This window comes from Pyrgilauda ruficollis, unplaced genomic scaffold (genome assembly GCF_017590135.1).
Source record: "Pyrgilauda ruficollis isolate IOZ18807 unplaced genomic scaffold, ASM1759013v1 scaffold74, whole genome shotgun sequence".
In the NCBI taxonomy this organism is placed as follows: Eukaryota; Metazoa; Chordata; class Aves; order Passeriformes; family Passeridae; genus Pyrgilauda; species Pyrgilauda ruficollis.
The window spans coordinates 2,454,242-2,473,301 of NW_024529266.1; the positions used below are offsets into that span (position 1 = coordinate 2,454,242).

The window sequence follows — 19,060 nt, forward strand, 5'->3', positions numbered from 1 at the left end:
TTAAGAAAAAAGGATCCAACTTTCCCTTAAAGGTATAACCAGTATAAGAACTTATAACTGTCTTTTGTGTATAAGAAGCATCATCAACAGTCTGTCAGCTAGATCATTGATTAGGATTTCCATAGAATACTGTACACACTGTACTGTGATCATTGACAAAGACAAGTTATGTCAATAAATGCTGTAAATTTCAAAGTAAGTGCTGTAAATCTCTAGGTTTGCAGTCACCGCCAACCATGACTAACAATTTGAAGCAGCTTTTGTCTGGATTGTCCATTTTAAGATGGCACATGTTAAATATAGAGCAAACAATTAATTCTGCCCTGGCCTTACATAAGTGACACTGCATGTCATCGCTGGAAATAATGTTGGCAGGAGAGTGTGGTCAAGAAACGCCACCTGCTGTCTCCTGGATCACTGTTCCAAAAGGCTGCTGCAAGGACATGCACAAAACTCATGTTGCATTTTACTGGAGGAAGAACATCTGAGTATGCTAAAGAGCAGTCCTTTTCCACAGAATACCCCAAAGAGCTCTCAGATCCTCACCATAGCTACTCACAACACATAAAATGTTAAGCAGCACTTCCTACAGAATCTCTTGCTGTGAAACCTACAGAAAAAAAAAATAATGCAGCAATTCACTTTGAAATGTAAATGCCTTGGGGTTTTTTTCAGATTGTTAAAAAAAAAAGTTAATTGATTTTAAGAATGTTGTCTTCTCTTTGAGTTCAAGGTTCATCATTGATAAAAACTGATTATCAATTCCAGTAACAATGCTCATCCTATTTTCTGAGGCTGTCTCCATGAGAGCTGTCTAGCAACTCAGCTCTTGACATTCCAGCCACTATTATCCAGCAAAACCCCTAAGTATTTTCCTGTCTTTAGACAAGCTTGGGTTCCTGATCTTGGATGCTGCGATACCAGGATTCAACACCACCTAAGTACACTCAACTAAGCACCAGACTCTTCAACATGAAAGTCAGTGTGCTTAGAATCTTGATGCACCAAAAGATGAATTGATAAATAATCACCCAAATCCAAGACTACCCAAATAACAGGCTCTGAGACTTGTAGGACACAAATTAGACTTCGCTGGAAACCAGCTGCATAAATATTGGAATTTTCTTATTTTTCCCTAAGGTAAAATGTTAGCAGTCTTCTACCACACTTCTAGAGCAACAGTCAACATTCTAATTTTAATTGTCTGAATTTGGTGTATGTTTCTTTGAACCTATCCTTTAATCTTAAGTCCCTGCTTTCCTTTTCTACTGAAGTACTGTTAGTTAAGTGCTTCTCCTTTCTTTTTCAAGACAAAGATGTTATTTCTCTTTAAAAAATCAACTTACAAATAAACCTCAAGAAAACTCTAACCTCGAGAAAACAAGTAGTCAAGAGAAAAAAGCATGGAAAACATCAAATATTTTGACAATTTTAATAAAAGTTATGATTACTTCAGTTGCAGGTAGGAGACAGCCTTGGTTAGGAAGCTAAACAATTCTGATTAGAATGAACAAACACACACACACAGTCCTAGGATGCAACAACTTCTTGTAATTAATACAAGTTTTAAAGTGCCAAGTTAGGGAATTAAACAGAACTGACTTTATTTATTTGCTATGTAAAGCCAAATGGGTTAAACTGTCTTTTGATGGCCTTTAAAAACGTGACATTTATACACTTTCAATATCAAACAGTTGTCCCAATTGTACTGGATGACACCAGACAGTTTTCCTGTCCATACAAACAGAGTAAACTGAGCAGTAACTCATTCCTTTAAATTTTTTACCATTAATCCTTGCCACAGTGCAAGCAGCCTTCACAAATCTCATATCAAATTTATTTGTGGAGAAATGGTTGAGAACTTCCAAAGGGTCCACCACATAGTATTGGAAATGTTGAAAAAATTTTCAACAAAGGGAAACTACATGTGGAATTACATACTACACAATATTACAGAAAAATTAATAGCTGTGGTTTTAGATTAATGTATGTAGTACTTTAGTCTATGCCACCAATCAAAAAAAGGGTACACGATTCACAGAAGTGCGATACACACTTCATATTATTCTTCACTTGCACGAAATTCCATCTACTTTGTAACAGTTTTTGCACATTTTAAATATTAACAAGACACACTGTGACAAAAGACGTAAGTTACAGAGCTAGAGCTTCAGAAGGAAACATCCCACTGGCTGAAGTCACATTTGTTTTGAGCCATTGATGAGTTCTTGTTTCTTCAGTGTCCCACTGGCTTCAGTGACATAGATGCAGATATTTATTCACAGAAAATATACTCTGAGTTATGACTTTTGCTTGATGGGGCAGACACAAAATAAATAAACAGAAGGTAGAGGAGAGATAATGCAGCCCAGCTTGGCATGTATCAAGCTGAGTTCCACCTAGTCTTCTGTTCACAAGACTGCCAGGTTCTTTTATCAATGTGTTCATCATTTCACACGTAAAGGCATCCAAAGGCACATGAATGTTAGCCAAGACATCTCTGTTTCCAATTCCTTCTATTCCGGATGGTGAGTGAGTTCACATTCTTGGGTACACAGGATTCACAGACACAAACAACTTTTTATTGATAGAGTCCAGCACATTTGATCTAGAGTCATTAAACCTGGACAAAGTAAAGCTTCTTTGTACCTTTTTTTTCAATCAAAAAAATAGGGTAAACTATGCAGATGGCATAAATATAACTAAAAATGTGATCATAATTGCTCTAAAACTTTTTATTACTTAGTTGCAAATTTGCATCAGGACTGGCTTATCCTAGGAATCTTAACATCAGAAAAAGAGAAGGAAGCATTTTGTGTAGTCACTCACTCTGAGAGTGACTTTTGATCAGGAATCTCCTTCAAGTGAGAAAACAACCACTTGGTCACCATGCTAATTCCCATGGCATTTCCATGATCCCAGCTGAGAGGAAAAAAATACTATATATTTCTTTAGAAGAAAAAGATATTAAAGTGAACAAAAGATGCATGCTTCCCCCTGATTCTCTTGAGATCTACAGACTTTGAATTAACACTTCAAGCACTTCCATGCTCTTTTATCTGGACTCTAGCCTCCTCTATCCTTTCAGTCAGAACATTTAATCTGATGAAGACCAAGTTTTCTTCTCATGAACTACAGAAGTCAGGACAGATACTCCTACCACTTTGCTCACTTTGCTCACTTCCATCCACTCACTTCCAGAATATTTAGCATAGGAAAATCTGGATACGAAAGCCTAAGGAAAAAAGTCAAACCTTTCTATCATTCTCATTTCTGAACAACACACAAATAGCCACTGTTGCACTGTTGATCCTTATTTTAGGATCAAAATTGAAACATGGAAGCTACATGATCTGTATTTAAAATGAAATTTTATACAAACAACTTAAAACTCTCACTGTGTAAAAAGGGAAAAGACATTTTATGGATTATCAGAGATGCTATCAGCAGTTCAGTTTGGCATCAAATACAGAGCTATCCTAACAACAGATTTGACCAAAATGGTGCACCATGACAGCCCAATTGTTTTTGATTTAAAAGCTTTGCAGTGGTCTTCTTTGAACTAGGAATATGGAAAAGCATGTCTTCCAGCGTGCACATGGTTATCTGTCCTGAAGCTTGTAGTTTCGTATAAATATTTCCTAATTGGACAGAAAGGTCAGGGCTCTCTTCCATCTTTTCCCTGACTGCAGCCAGCTAAGGAAGAGAAAATGACATATTGTTACAGTTCAGCAAGTGGAGTTCTCATTCTACCATCACACTGAAGAAAAGCAACAACTCATAGTAAAAAAAGAAAGTACACAGTATAAGGTAGGTGGCTAAGGCGATGACTCATAAGATGAGGATTTTAGGGAAAGTACATTATGCATCACCAGAAAATGGTGGAAAGGTACTGGTTATCTATTAAAGAGAGTTTATTAGATTTAAAGCTTCCTCAGAGTACTATCCTATTTTCAGTCCTGCTACAGACAAACACAATTATTTTCCATTTAAATCCAGGAAACATAATTGCTTCCTGGAATCTACTTTCCAGATCAGCACAATTTTAATTATTATGATGTATCTTTGTAAATACACAGTACAGTACAAATTCATAAAATTCAGACTGTAGACGACTGAGAAGTTCTGTTGTCATACACAAGAGTATGAGCTCAAGTGTTAGGTAAATTCCTTAAAAAATTTTATTATCAATAAACTCTTGTGGAAGAGGACAGCTAGGACTAATGCTTAGTCTTCTTTTGGCAGCTAAAAATTTCCCAAACAAAGTCAAAATACAACACTAACACATGTTTATTGCAACAACTGTACAAAACAAAATGCTGCTTAAAGAATTTCTTTTCAACACAGCAGTTAATATATACGGGCTATATTTCGAAAGGTTTGCCCTCCCCTTCTCCTAATATTTACTATTTTGCATATTAGTTATTAATTTTGTTTAACAGGCAGCAGTGAAAGACTAAGTATTTAATTATTAACACAGTCTTAAATGTCTTGTTCTATAGGCATATCCAAAATAATGTACTAAAAAAGCTTCAGGAAAAGCAGCAGAAATGCTGACAAACTGAGAGGAGCTTCATACGTGTTCTGAAGGAAACCTTATTGTTGAAGGCTGTAAAACCAGTTTTCACAGTAAAATATTGTTAAATAGCAAGAGCTACTATTTCCTATATAACACTTCCCTGTATAGCATCATAAGTCTTTCATATATTAACAACTTAGCAATATCACTGTTACCAGAAACTTTATTCTCATTTCCTATGAAATTAAAATAGCATAGGAGGCAAGGGATTAAATAATTTAAAGCCACTAGGGAAAGTGTCACCTACATTCAGATGAAATACGAGCTTCTAGAAGCAAGATCTGAAATAAAAAACGAAGCAACCAGAAAAGTTTGCTTCAGATAAGTGTTTTGTCCAAGAGCAGAGGAAGCCAGCCAGCTGCTTTGGCCTCGGAATGCACCAGAACCCAAAAAACTAGAGCAGGGCAAACTCAACCTGAAATTCTGTATGTGAACCACCACTGTCACGGCTCAGCCCAGTACCATGAACCTTCTCTCATCACTGTATACTTACCACCTGCTCAGAAAACTCAGTTCTTTTCACAAAGAGAGGTGTATCTACTTCCACTGCTGCCTCTAATGTATTTATTACTTCTTTTAGCAAACCAGATCTAAGCTGGACGAGGACCTTAAAATTAAAATAAAAACACACCACACAAACAGTACATATCATAAGAATGCAAATTTTTACAGAAGTGTTTGAGGAAGACATGAAGCAAAGCAGGGCAAAATACATTTCCAGACAGTGCACTGAGAAAAATCCAAAGAAAGAGATGGAATGATCAATTTCTTCAAATGTTTGGGGACCTGGAAAGGAAGGGTGAGGCTTGAGGCAGAGCTCCTTGGAAGGAGCTGCACTATTTGCTCTTGAATAAAGTGGTTTTTACCATAGTTTAGAGGTCACTTACACGGCACATGCAGACTTTCTCTCAGATTGTAGACTGCACAACTAAAGAAAAAACTGTTGCATGTACACATGGATACGGTGTGCAGGGCTGAAGGAGGCCTAAAATGGGCAGAGCATTTACTTGGAGCTAGGTTTTTAAAATCTTTTGGAGCTAGAAGCAAAAATCATAGCTATAAATTGTTCGTGGGTCTATGCTCACAGATGTAGGATAGGTCTACTTTACATTCCCACCTATGGCAGAAAGTGGTTTTAGAAAATGGGTGGAGATTGTTAACAGTTCAGATGTAAGGCATCCAACTGACACAAATTGTCTGCTGGCTCAAAAACAAGCTCAGCAACACTACCAACACATGCCTGTGCTAGTAAGAGGCTGGTCTTCTGTTACTTTGCACTGGGAGTTTATTGGCCAGTGTAGCATACTCTGCAAGATTTTAATATAAGGCAAGCATACTTACTTTAAGATTATTGTATAGTTTGTTCTCTGTTCTCATTATCTGGGAACAGTAAAATTTGGCTTGTGCTACATCGTTCTGGGAAGGAATCATAAATAATATAAAAATAGTCATACATGTGTCAGAAACTTGAACAATGAAAGAAAAACAACAGTCCTTCACAACTCTTCAGTAAATTATAATGCAGCATCTAGAACCCCTTTACCAAGACCCACTGACACCAAACAGCACCCAGCCTGCAAAAGGAATACCCCATGCTGGGGTTCCCATGCCATCTGACTCTTTAGTACTGTGTGTGTCTGTCACATGTAACCACCATCGAGCATGAGATCACCTAAGAGATGGAAAGTTTACACACATGCTCAGCTCAACACATGTCAGAATAATGAAGTGCAGCATATTACTCTGTGTATTTATCCTGTCCAGCCCTTCTAACCTTTTGGACATACATATTTACAATACTGTATCTATGTCACCAATTGATTTGAACAGACATTAAATGTTACACTGACATTTACTAGACCAAGCAATGTTACTTGGAATCAAGAAACATCTTTCTTACAGCAAGGAGCGCTGTCAAAATTCATTCAGCTTAAAGAACAATTAAACATAATGTGGAGAATTATTCCATTTGCAAAACAAGAATTTTATCATGCCATTGTAGACATGAATAAATTTATTTCAATGATGCTATTTTTCCATTCACACAGACAGAGTGAAAAAGACCACAGAGTGCATAGAAACTTTTAACAATTCTACTCCATTCATCCAAATTTGTGAGTAAGATCAAATTTATAGCACTTCCAGTGTCTCTGACCTCCATTTTAACATGAAACAGAGAAGGTTCAGGACATACCCAACCTGCATACACAAATTAATGGCAGAGGAAATCCAAACTTTATTCCAAATTTTAGAATTTCCTAATAGTTATTCTCCTGCTCTACTTTTCCCCCTGTGCTGTGTCAGAGCCTCTTCACACCAGTACTTAGGCATATGAGATAAAGCAAAGCCTCCACAGGCAGAAACATATTGTGGAGAAATTCCACCTCCCTGGCAGCAGTGAAATACATACCAAAACCTTTGAGTCTGCCTCCCAAGACAAACATTTAAAAGAGATGAGTGCGCAAATACTTTAAGTTATCATTTTAATTCTATTTAACGGAAATTACCACTAAGTAGCAATATCTGCAGGACAAGATCCATGGTGACACCAAACCTGTAGGCCTAACTCTATAATTTTTTAATGTTCTAGATAGTATTATTACAAAATACGCATGCATTAGACTCAAGACATATGTTGAGAGTTAGAAACTTCCATATTCAATTTGTGTGAACATTGTCTATAATCCTACTATTTCAGGAGCCTAAAAGTTCCAATACTTGAAGCTATTACATAGTTATGCTTTCTACATGTTAGCTTCCTTTCACTACCTAACTACCTATCTAGAACCAAACTAGAGAGTATTTCTCTCTCTCTCTACAGAGACCCTGGCACAACCGAAAACAAAGAGACCACACCTGCTTGAGAGCAGTTGCCATTGCAAAGCAGTATGCTCGCAGTGGTAACATGTCACCTTTTAGCTGCGCTTCTTCAAGCAGTCTCGTAGAGATTTTGGAAGACTCTGGGTTGTCCTGCACAGAAATATCAGAGGAAGTTGTGCTTGTTATTCTGGTTACTTGAAAGGAGTATAAGCACCTACAATCATATTCAGAAGGTAGTCAGAAGTCAACATACTGTACAATCACAACAGTAATATGTATCTGAACCCAACCAAGCAGATTCTGTGAAGCTCTTTTTGAGAAACACAAATATTATAAAAATATAATATTTGAAGTGACAGAGGTCACAGGAGGGTATAAATAACTTCTATTATTTTTACAACTACACCTTGCCCTAACTACTTGGGCTTCTGCAACAGATGAAACAGCCCCAGCAGTATCCTAAACAAACAGACATTTTCATTTTCACTTTCAAATAATTTCTAAATCAGGAAGGAAGATTAATTTTTGTTGTTACTTTATTATAAAAGCTACATTAGGTAGTTACTGAAAATCAACATTTTCTAAGCTTTGAACTATTAAGTACCATTCCACTAAAGAAATCTGTGTACATGTGAATTTGAACATTCAGACATTTTTAGCCTCTCTTAAGGATTAATTAATGGAAAATGCTTACAAAGTATATATTCTAATATTACAGCTTAAGAAATCTGCTTTTTTCCAACAGAGAAGGCTTCCATTATTGTTGGGAATTTTCAACAGGCAATACTAAAAGGCAATGAGTTTAGCTGTGTGCTACTTCTCAAACTATCAACTCTCCAAACCAATGCCGCTCACACTGGAAATCACAAGTGGAACTGACTGGACCCCAAACAAAATAGTATCTGTCAAACCTAAAAGCTGGCAGCAGGAAGGTTTTGTAACAATTGGTACCACCAATATTGATAAGAGTCCTCAGATTTGGTGCTGATTTTTGTTCCTAGCATTCAAAGTGTCATTCCTGCAAAATAAGGTTTAAAATATGTTCCTTGAAAATTCAGAAACATTTTGACCACCAGAAGATTGATTATTATTATATAAATAGTTTGTTATCATCAAAAGGCCCATAGCTCTTTCCTGCACTGAAGGAAAGACCATCTGTTACCTCAGAGTATGGCAGTGCCTTACACAGACTTAAAGCAACCCAGAAGTGGTTGACCTCAAAAATACCTTTGTGCAAAGATTAGACATTAATTCCTTTGTTTATTCACTCGAAATAATCTGAGTTTAAGCCTTGTACATTTTTCTCTACTGGTCTCTGGCAAGGTTATTCAAAAGAAAGCAAGAATGGTAAAAATCCAGCAAAGCTTTTAATGATATCAGTACTGTAACTTCTATTATTCGAGTACTACATCTTGAAGATACTTAATTTCAAGACTTTTTCTGACACATCTTATCTTGTGTCATGAGAAAAAGCAAGTTTGAGCTGCACATTTTCTCCTCCTCCTCCTAAGAGATAAGCCAATAGATTAAGCTTTTAAAAGAGCACCACCTAATCCTATTTAGTAAATAAAGGGTTACTACAGCTTACTTCCCCACTGCTAGTATTTTATATTAGTGAAAAAGCCCCACAAATGTATTGTGACTATTCAACCCAACCAGGTGACACTGTAAATCATCTCCCCCTCTCTTTTCATCAATAGTAATAATGGGCCAGATTGTCTATTAAAAATATATGTACGGCCAGAAGTAGAGGAAAAACAAGCCTTGGGAACCTATTCCTGCTGCACATACCTTGGATCCCAGCATTCTAATTGCAGGACATGTCACAAAAACTTGTAAACATTTCAGGAAAGAAGCTACAGCAGACGTAAAGGCAGTTAATTCATTGGAACTGAGAATTTCAGAAAAACCACATAAACTACTGCTGAGGTACCATTTTAGGCTATCTCCTTGTTATCACAAATGCACTCAGTTTCATTGTATGGTTAACTAAGAAACCTGAGGAAGTTTAGTCTAGCGGTATAATTTTTTTTCTCCAGCTAGTATCTTTATAAAAGATGAGAAAATGGAAGAAGAGTTTCCAAATGAGTTTGGGAAATGTTCACATTAAAATTTCAAAACCCTTTTCCTGACCCAGAGATGGGTCTGGAAGAGGGTATTGCAGAACTGACTCAAATTTGGAGAGGAAGATCAAAATAAAAAAGTTCTGGGATGTCACTTTGCTATGAAAGGGAAACAGTTCTAAGAAAACACCAATAGAACGGACGTATTCTAGTTTCTTACCACGCTCATGCTCTTTTTCTTTGAGCTAAATGTACAGGTAAGCTCAAGGGGTTGTCTGTTTACCTGAAGACATTCACTTACACTTCTTTTCTCCATTCAGCTGTCCATTTTCACCAGGCATGTAGGGAATAGATTACAACTCTATGCCTTGTCAAATTTGTGTACAATTACAGAAATGAAATTACAAGACTGCTGGTAGGGGGAGGGGAGAAATGGATGGGGGATGTCTGGCAAATAGAACATATCATGTATATGCCTTAAGGAAATGAGACTATAAAACCAATACTGAGGCTGAAGCACAGCGTATTGTCTTAAGAGATGTAAACATCACAGAGAAAGAATACTCTAAGGAATCAAAGGCTTTGTTTTAAATTCGTTTCTTAATGCTCATGTCCATGCAACCTTTTAGAGATTTGTTTTGTCACATTAGTTTGTATGGGAAACAAATGTATGTGCACCATATCATGTACAATGAAGCACCTTAGGGACTATATATAAGTTTAAAATACTTGCACTAGATACAAAATTATGACAGGGAAAATATGGAAACCCAAAAAGTCCAAAATTTAAAGTAAAAAAAAAAAAGGAAGAGAAAGAGAAGAGGCATTTCAAACACTTCTTCATTCATAATATTTACCAATTTATAGCATATTGCAACTGCAAGTAGATAGGTTTCTTTGTTGAAAGGTATACCTTGTTTTTTCATTTCAACCAGAACTTCCAGAGCACCTATCAAAAATATATTAGTGTTACTGACTTCATAAATTTAAGACTGTATCTCTCATAACTGAAAAGAAGAAACAAGTCAATAAGGTATGAGTTCAATAATTTTATTTGAAAATATGAATGCAAACTGAAATCTGTTATTTAAAAAATTCAAGAAGTTTAATGCATGGTCATTTGGATATCTTTCAACTTAGCAAGGAGGTTTTCAGTTTACACTAGCATATGGCCTTATTCCTCTATTATTTTTATGTGAAAATCTAAAACTAAATTCTATATACTTGAAAAAAACACCCTCATTGTTCCTAACTGCCCAGAAAGCTTCCACCACTGTAGGCCAACTACATAGCATCTTCTCATGAACTCACATGGTCCATTTCACAACGCTGAATCACAGGATTACAGAATCATTAGGTCGGAAGAGACCTTCAAGATCATAGAGTCCAACCCAGCCCTAAGACCTCAACTAGACCATGGCATCAAGTGCCACATCAAATCATTTTTTAAACCTATCCAGGTATGGTGACTCCACCACCTCCTCGGGCAAACCATTCCAATACTTTACCACCCATTCTGTAAAAAACTTTTTCCTAGTATCCAACCTGTATTTCCCTTGGAGCAGCTTAAGACTGTGTCCTCTGGTTCTGCATTTAGATGCTGATCTATGTTTCTTTTACAGTGGCCCAGCCGCAACTTTTAGGACAACTGCTGGACTCAAATTTGCCAAATGTTAGGAGACCCGCTGTTATGTGTTCAACAAATATCAAATAAAGGGATTTGCTTGAAAAGCTTTACGGTGCTGTCATGGGAAGTCTTTTAATTTAGGTCACATGATTTCTCCTTGTCTACATACAGGGTCAAACTGATTTGAAGCATTGGACTTCTACATTGCAGTAGCCACTCTGAGAGAGGATACAAGTAAAAAGGCAGTCTTCCTTGCTCTGACACAAATGTAGAATGGAGAAAAAAATCATTGAGGAAATTAACATTCCAAAGCTCACTTAAACCAGGTTTTGAGTAGGGAAGAAAAAATGCTATGGGAAATTATGAAACAAATAAAAGTAACAGTCAGTGAAGAGGGTTTGTGGGAAAACACTCCTGGATAACAACAGTACTGTGGAACTTGAATGGCAAGAATTCTGTGGGGAATGTGAAACAAAAAGACCCTTCCATTTTTACTACACTACAGTGCAACACATTCAAATCCACAGTTATTTATACGATGTTTGGCCATCTAAAACCATAGCAAATAAGCCAATACATATATATATATATATATACACACATGCACCATCTACAGTGAGAAGCATCTTCCCCAAAATTAATTTGCCTTAGCAAATACAGTACTTACTTTCAAAATGGCCCTTTTTAAACAACATAGTCATCAAAATATGGAATGATGTACTGTCTGAGAAAAAACCATGCAAATTCTGGAGAGGAAATAGAGCAAGCATAAAAAAATCAGGACAGTGAAGAGTCTTATTGTGCACAGCATTTAACAGGTCTTCCTACTGGAATAAGTCTGATCTTTACAAGCTCACCATTTAGCTCTCTGGGTTCCTTGACTGTCTGTCTCTCTGACAAATGATGTCTAAAATACCAGTAAGTCATTATTGTCAAAAGCTCACTAAAATTAAACAGAAATTTCCCAGAGAGTCTCACTATCCTATTTTTTTAATGACCTCTAAGTCAATGGAAGCAGAAGTCCCTGACAGTTTGTAGCTGACGAGCAGCATCTTTTGGAATGAAGTACCAGCACCATGAAATTGAATGAATGTTTTGCTAATCACAATATCAAATGATCAGCACAAGAGCATGAGTGATGATGGTAAGAGTATCAGAAGAGAGAGGAATTAAATTTTAGGACACTAAACAGTGTGTGTTGGGAATAGACAAAATATATCAGAGATGTTGAGTTTCTGCAGCAGAATGTGGAGAAGTGGTACTGTACCTGTATCCACCTGTACTATAAGTACAGCAATTCCTGTCTTAATGATACACATCTCAATTAAATTAAGAATAATAGCAAGACTTCTCCCATTTCTGGCTAGACATATCTCATGCCTTAATGAATTAATATCAGAGAGATTTTCATTGGCTGCCAGAGATTTTTGAAGTCACAACATTACTACACACACTGGACCTGATTATTGTCTTGCCATAATAGCACACAGAGAATTTTAGAAAGGTTCAGAAACAAGTCCTTCAGTTTCTTCAGCACTAAAACGGCCAGATCCCTGAGCTGATGAGTATCATACCACCTCTATAGTGCTCAGAGAGAGACTGAAGTACAGAGCAACACGGTGAACCTGTTGGTGCACGTAATCCAAGGAATTTCAGAGAACTACCACAGAAAAACTTACTAGTGCTCATTTCCAAGAATGATTTAATGCAACACAGGATGCAGGGAAACATGCATCAGCTGTATTCATTTAAGTAATTATTCTTTCATCAATACTTTTTATTTAATTTTTATTCAAATGATGCAGAAATAAAGTTACCAATCAAACTAACATTTACTTTCCTTTTAATTACTGTGCTAAAATAAAAAAAACACCCAAAACCATGTGATCTACACACCCACATTAATGTCATAGACATCTTTGTTACTGCAACTCATTTTCAAGTCTATCAGCTCATGCAAGGCTCATATGTAGCATACCATTGCTCATATCTGACTAATAATAAGAACAACAAATGTTTAATATATATACAGGGGAATTACCTGATCTTTGATAAGTTCTATTGCAGGTCTTTCAAGATCTAGCTCATAACACAGCCTCATAAAGAGTGGCCCAAATTTAAAATTATGTAAGGTTGTGATTCTATTCTGTTCATGGTACCTATGGGAAAGATTAAAAAATTAACCACACAGGGCATGGAATTTGCCAAGGGAGAACAGCTTTAAACGGACAGCAAGATCTGTAGGTGCAATGACTGAGGCACCTAGCTGCATCAGCCAAAGATATATAGATAACAGGAAATAAATTTTAAGGAATATTATTGCTTTGATCAAACAAATAAATTAACTGGTAATAAATAATCTGTTTTATTACCAATAAAGTAACCTTCATTGACTAAATAATAGAATGGGTCTCTGCCTTGAAAATTCTGAGCTACTTTACCTTCTCTTCACGGAACAAAAGCAAAGGAAGTTGCAGCAGTTTATTTTAGCAGCAGTAGCTCAACAAAAAGATAAAGCATTTAATTTTTTTTCCTTGTAGTCCCTATATCATACCTGCTGGGAAAGTTTCCATTCACAAAACCTTCTGCTACTGACTACTGGTTGCAGGCCAGTTTATAACCAGGCATGTCTTGGCTGGAATGGCCCAGAACACCTCTGCCTCGCAGCTGTGGGATAATTTTTCTCTCTGGTTCACCATACTGTAGGATACCACTTTGCTCCCATAGCTTAACCCTCCTTTGACTTGAGAGTCTCTAATGGATTGGAAGATTCAAAGTATTTAAATAAAAAAACAGCCTTAAATTAAGGGATTAACTATGCATATTGCAATTAGGACAAGGCCCCACCTGCAGATATAGCCTGGGGATGATCTAATAAAAGCAAAAAGATAAAGACAGAAAAGAGTGTTACCTGGATTGTTAAAAATACCTGTAAATAATTTTTCTGGCTAGTTCCACATCAGATGAATTCTGACATAAATGCAGCAAATTTTTTAATTCATTTCTGAGAATGATTCCATTTTTCTTTAGTTTTTCTTCAATATTTTTAAAATATTGATCTGAAAATAAAACACATACAGCAGCAGTCTATAGACAATTCTATTACCTGTGTTACATACTTACTACCTGAAACATGGAGACTCAATGAAGCAGAACTTTTGTTTTTTTCATCAAGAAAACTACATAAAACTTCTAACAAACAAGCATGCCAATATGTCCCCATGAAGTCATGTCAGACTTAGAAAACCAAGACGATGCTTACTGTGATTAATTCCACTACATATGTTGTGGAGCATATCAGGTAATGCAAAAGTTTTAATAAGGAACAAAGTTTTGTGACATTTTATGTTCTTTTTCTACAAGGCAAGCAAGCAAACAAAACCGTTTCCACTCAGCATTCAAATGACCATAAGAACTTCCACTCAATACTGTTCAGACAGAAGACTTAAATTCCTTCACAGCTGAAGGAAGAACACACAAAGACTTTCATACATAATCTACCTATTTCTTTAAATAGCCATAAACTTGGAGTTGCTACCCCCCTACTCTAAAAGAGAGGGTTCTCTATTCAGCACGTTTTCCTATGACAAAGCAAGCAGAAAGACTAGTCCTTCGGTTGGTAATTTCAAGCCTCTGACTCAGATATACGCAAGATTAAAATCACATGTACCACCTAGCATCTCCATTCCTCTCATGGTGCTGCCAGCATCTTGGGCTGGGAAATGAACTTCTTTGCAGCAGTTGCTGGGTCACTGCTGTTCCCAAGCTAGTAACCTGCACAAGAAGTGCAAAGTAGGCACCCCAGAGAACAATGTGTACAGTTACTTAATACACATCTGTGGCAACATGCAAATACAAGTCCTTACTCAAGACTGAGGTGTAGAATTGAAGCCTGTGAAGCCAGACGAATGCATATGTACAAGTATGCACATATAATGGCAGTGATGTGTTCAAAGGTGTGCAGGAATTTAAAAAATATTTGGCATCTGAACTGTTTTTACAGCATTCTAGCTAAATGAATAACTGCTGTAGCTAATAGTATAATTATTGTGACTGCAGTAAAACAATTGTAGTTAATACTTGCCTCATAACAACAATAAATAATAGGCATTATGTATTTTGTATAACAGTTATTACTGCTTTTCCCTAAATTTTCTAAATAAAGTTTATTACTAGCCACAGTTCTTTTCAACTTTCAAGTATAACATTAAACACTCAATACAGAAACCACATACACATACAGACAAATAGGCGCTTGGAACATTGTTTTCATTAGTTTTCAAAGGATTCAGTTTGCACAAAACCAGAAGGTCAACTGTGACCTATAAAGTGAAATATTTGGCTTCTACTAACCTGCTTTAGCAGAAATGATTGACCCCCAGAAGAAATTTCAGTGTTTCTCAAGTACAGGATGAATAAATTACAATATGAGTATATAATTATCCCAGCAAAATATAATGATATTATGATACACAACTGCACAATTTAAATTATATTTAATATAGAAAAAATATCAGGATTATTTTACTTCCCTCTCTGTCCCAGAAGAGTGGTTTATATAACACTAGATCTGATTATTTGTCTCTTCTTGCCTTAAAATTAACTACAACCTTTGGAACAGCTGTCAATTTGCATCACTAGCACACCCATGCATGACAAACCAGGAGTTTTACCTTGCTTTTTTAAATAATAAGGGCAGCTTCATGTTTATACTTATGTTTCTTAAATAAAGGAATTTGTATACATTTTAAATAGCATGGCAAGACCAGAAAAAATCCACTGATCCTGCTCCTACATTAATTTGGAAAACATGAATTAATTTTTCATATTCTCAGTAGCATATATCATTTAGAATCAGATGTACAACTGAGAACTCAGTTGTACAGGCAAAAAAAAATTAAATATGCTAACAAAATTTAAGGAGAAAATTAAAAAAAATACTGTGAAAGCCCTTTTCTGGACAGTAAGGTAACTATTTAGCTTTGTATTAACTTTCTGTGCTGAAAATATACTTGAAGCAAGGTTTGTAGATTGAAATAGTTTTTTCTATTAGACTGTCTGACAAAGTTGGAAAAGTGAGGGCACAAACATTTCAGGTATTGTATAAACACCTTACATACATGAAAGCTTCTCAACACGTATTCTCAACACAGCATAATACTACATTTCTACTACATTTCATTCTGCAAAGCCTCAGATCTTCCAATAATGTTAAGTACAAAATATTTGCAAGAGGAAGACATAAGTTGTTTCTTTAAATGAGGTCAGTTGGTGTCGTATTATTATGACTTTGACTGTTTGTTTCCTAAGACTCATGCTAAAGTGGTGACTATGAAATTAAATGGTATACCTTTATTGCCATGAAGCTCATTTCTAATCGCCACTTTCATCTGCTGAAATTCTTGTAACTTTATATCTTCTTCTGTTAGCAGATACCGCTTCCCTGACATAAGAAAAAAAGAGGAAGGTCAAGTTTTATGTTACACTGTATGATTGAATAGTATGGAACCTAGCACGTATGAATTATGGACAACTGTGTGATGCCAGACCACTGGGACAGGACACTAAAAAACAGACTACAAAAACTGCAGTTACTCACATCACTGACAAAACAACCAAAATATTGTGTCACAGCTTTCCAGAGCTTATGTGTACAAGGACTAAGAAGTATCTAGTTATTGGATGTGCAAAACTAAAACTAGAGGCTACATTCCTCTCCACCAAGCCAAGGTACAAGAAGATTCTGCACAAAATTCCTGCTCCCTCCTTTACACTTTCATAAGGATTTGTCTTGTTTTCCTTTGTTTTCCACAATTCACTAGTGAGACAGCTTGCTTACCACAAGTGCTGTCCTAGCTACTACAAAATTAAACATTCTGGAAGATCCAAATGCAGTAGGAAGTCACAAAAAGCTTATTTTTTAATGTATAAAAGCAACAAGTGTATTCTTTGGATTGTAGTAACACTCCAGAGACCTAGTAATGTTCTGCTACAGTACAGACATCAGAGATAAGACAGTCACTGAGTCTAGAATGTCAAAGTTAACTTTGGGTGCTGACTTTAACTGTACTGTGTCGCAAGCTGCTTTAAAACAAGCATCATGCAAAAGCTATTTGACAAGTTTTTGCTCTCACAAAAACAGATGTCCAGAGGATTTTTATTTGCAACTACTGACTTTGTAACAGAGAGTCACAATAACAGCTTACACTGTTAATTACAATCTAATTACAATCTAATATTTTACGGTTTTGGCTTATAAGGAATTATTCTAACCATTAAAACACAAAAGCAAGTATCGAACTGAGTTAGGTTGTTTATTCTCATTCTGCATATCCCTAGGAAAACGTAACTGGCCATGTAAATAAAAACACTTGTTTTCTAAGCAAGTGAAGCATGATAATGACATGCTTCATAAAACCTGAAGAAAAAAAATCCATTAAATGGCACATTTATCCATTAAATTTAATTGAAACAGTTCCAATGGGTAAACAAATACATTTTATTCAGCATGAAATTGACCTGTATTACACTGACATTTCCCTCCCACAGACCTCTGTTGGAGGGAAGACCATCCTTGTTATGAGCCTCTCCAAAGCTGGTGCAGCAATCATGCTGGTGCCTGGGGTGGGACTAGTGCACCACACATCATGGACTCTCAGTGGCCAGTGCCAATAGAGAGATTAGAGCAGTAGAATTTTATCTTTCTTGAATTCAATTTTCTTTGTTAGACACATACCTTACAGTATTACAGAAATGTTTCAAAATCAAAGGGACTGCCAAGGAAAAAGATGGATATGAGAGCTGGCATGTGCAGGTAGTCCAGATTATCTCAGAGAACTCAACCAACTAAACTGCAACCCTGTAAACAGCCAGTCAGTCCCTGAAGGGGATGGGTAGAACACCACTCAGAGAGAGGGGTCTCCGTGTCTCTCAGGGGTATAACATAGGCGTAACCTGAGCGAAACTTTCAGCACTGCTGGCACAGCAGGACAGGAGCCCTGCCAGGGCCTAGGCTGGGAAGCCCTCTGCCATACTTCTTTTCCATGTGCCACTTTCTCCTTATCTTCGAATCCCAGGGTCTGGATAAGGCTGTCACTCTCCCAGAACAGATACACATTTATGAAGCTTCATGTTTATTTGTTTGTTGTTTTTTTTTTTTTTTATGTCATATCCTGACAGTAGCAAGCAGGGGATAAGCTGACTAACACTGACCCCTGACCTTACTGCAGCCTTTCAGTGGGGCCTGCAAGAAAGCTGGAGTGCAACGTGCACAAGGGCTTGTAGTACTAGGACATGTGGGAATGGCCTTCCACTGGAGTCAAAGGCTTCGATTAGAGAATAGGTTCAGGTAAGATATAAAGAAGAAATTCTTTACTGGGAGAGTGGTGAGACAGCAGAATAAGTTGCTCACAGAAGCTGTGGATCTAGCCTTCCTGGACGTGCTCAGGGCCAGGCTGGATGGGGCTCTGAGCAATGCACTCTAGTGGAAGGTGTCCCCACGGCACGGGGTTCGCAGCGGATGATATTTAAGGTCCCTTCCGACCCAGGCCACTATGTGATTGCTTCACCGATTCTGTGAAGTCTTTTCTCCCCGCACGGCACCTCTGTCGAGCCAGCTCGGCCTGTCCACCGCAGCACAATCCGCGGCGCTCCCCGCCACAACACCCCGCGCCGAGCGAGGTATCCGCACAAGAACTACAGCTCCCGTCAGGCACACAGCTGGCAGCGGCGGCCGGGCCTGCCGGAAGCCGCAGTACTCCGGTAGCTCCGCAGACAGCGGGCAGCCCCGCGCCCTGGCCGGGCATCCCGGCGCCCCCCCCCGCCGCACGAGCCGCGGTACCTGCGGGCGCGCAGCCCCAGCCGCCCGGGGCAGGCGGGCGGACTGCCGAGCGCCGCGCCGCCTCCCGCGCCGCCCGCCCGGAGCCGCCCGCCAGCATCGCCGCCATCTCCCTGCGAGCCCGCGGGGCGGGG

General features: G+C 37.6%; 1 protein-coding gene across 1 annotated transcript; it reads right to left on the reverse strand.

The window, feature by feature from the left end:
- Positions 1 to 1,418: 1,418 nt before the first annotated feature.
- Positions 1,419 to 19,059, reverse strand: PTCD2 (pentatricopeptide repeat domain 2). The gene is made up of 10 exons (XM_041486108.1): positions 18,930 to 19,059; positions 16,440 to 16,532; positions 14,019 to 14,148; positions 13,131 to 13,248; positions 11,757 to 11,835; positions 10,320 to 10,411; positions 7,436 to 7,549; positions 5,921 to 5,995; positions 5,073 to 5,186; positions 1,419 to 3,696 (listed from the first exon to the last, which is right to left on the reverse strand). Exons 1-10 carry the CDS (start codon positions 19,033 to 19,035, stop codon positions 3,475 to 3,477), a joined length of 1,143 nt encoding a protein of 380 aa, XP_041342042.1. The 5' UTR covers positions 19,036 to 19,059; the 3' UTR covers positions 1,419 to 3,474.
- Between the last annotated feature and the right edge of the window lies 1 nt (position 19,060).

Excerpts from the sequence above, each read along its gene's own strand:
- PTCD2 (XM_041486108.1), bottom strand. The coding sequence starts at position 19,035 with ATGGCGGCGATGCTGGCGGGCGGCTCCGGGCGGGCGGCGCGGGAGGCG. Across the intron at positions 11,836-13,130 it reads TAGAACTTATCAAAGATCAG|AATTTGCATGGTTTTTTCTC; the intron begins GTAATTCCCCTG and ends TTTCCTCTCCAG. Across the intron at positions 3,697-5,072 it reads CTGAGTTTTCTGAGCAGGTG|CTGGCTGCAGTCAGGGAAAA; the intron begins GTAAGTATACAG and ends TCTCTTCCTTAG.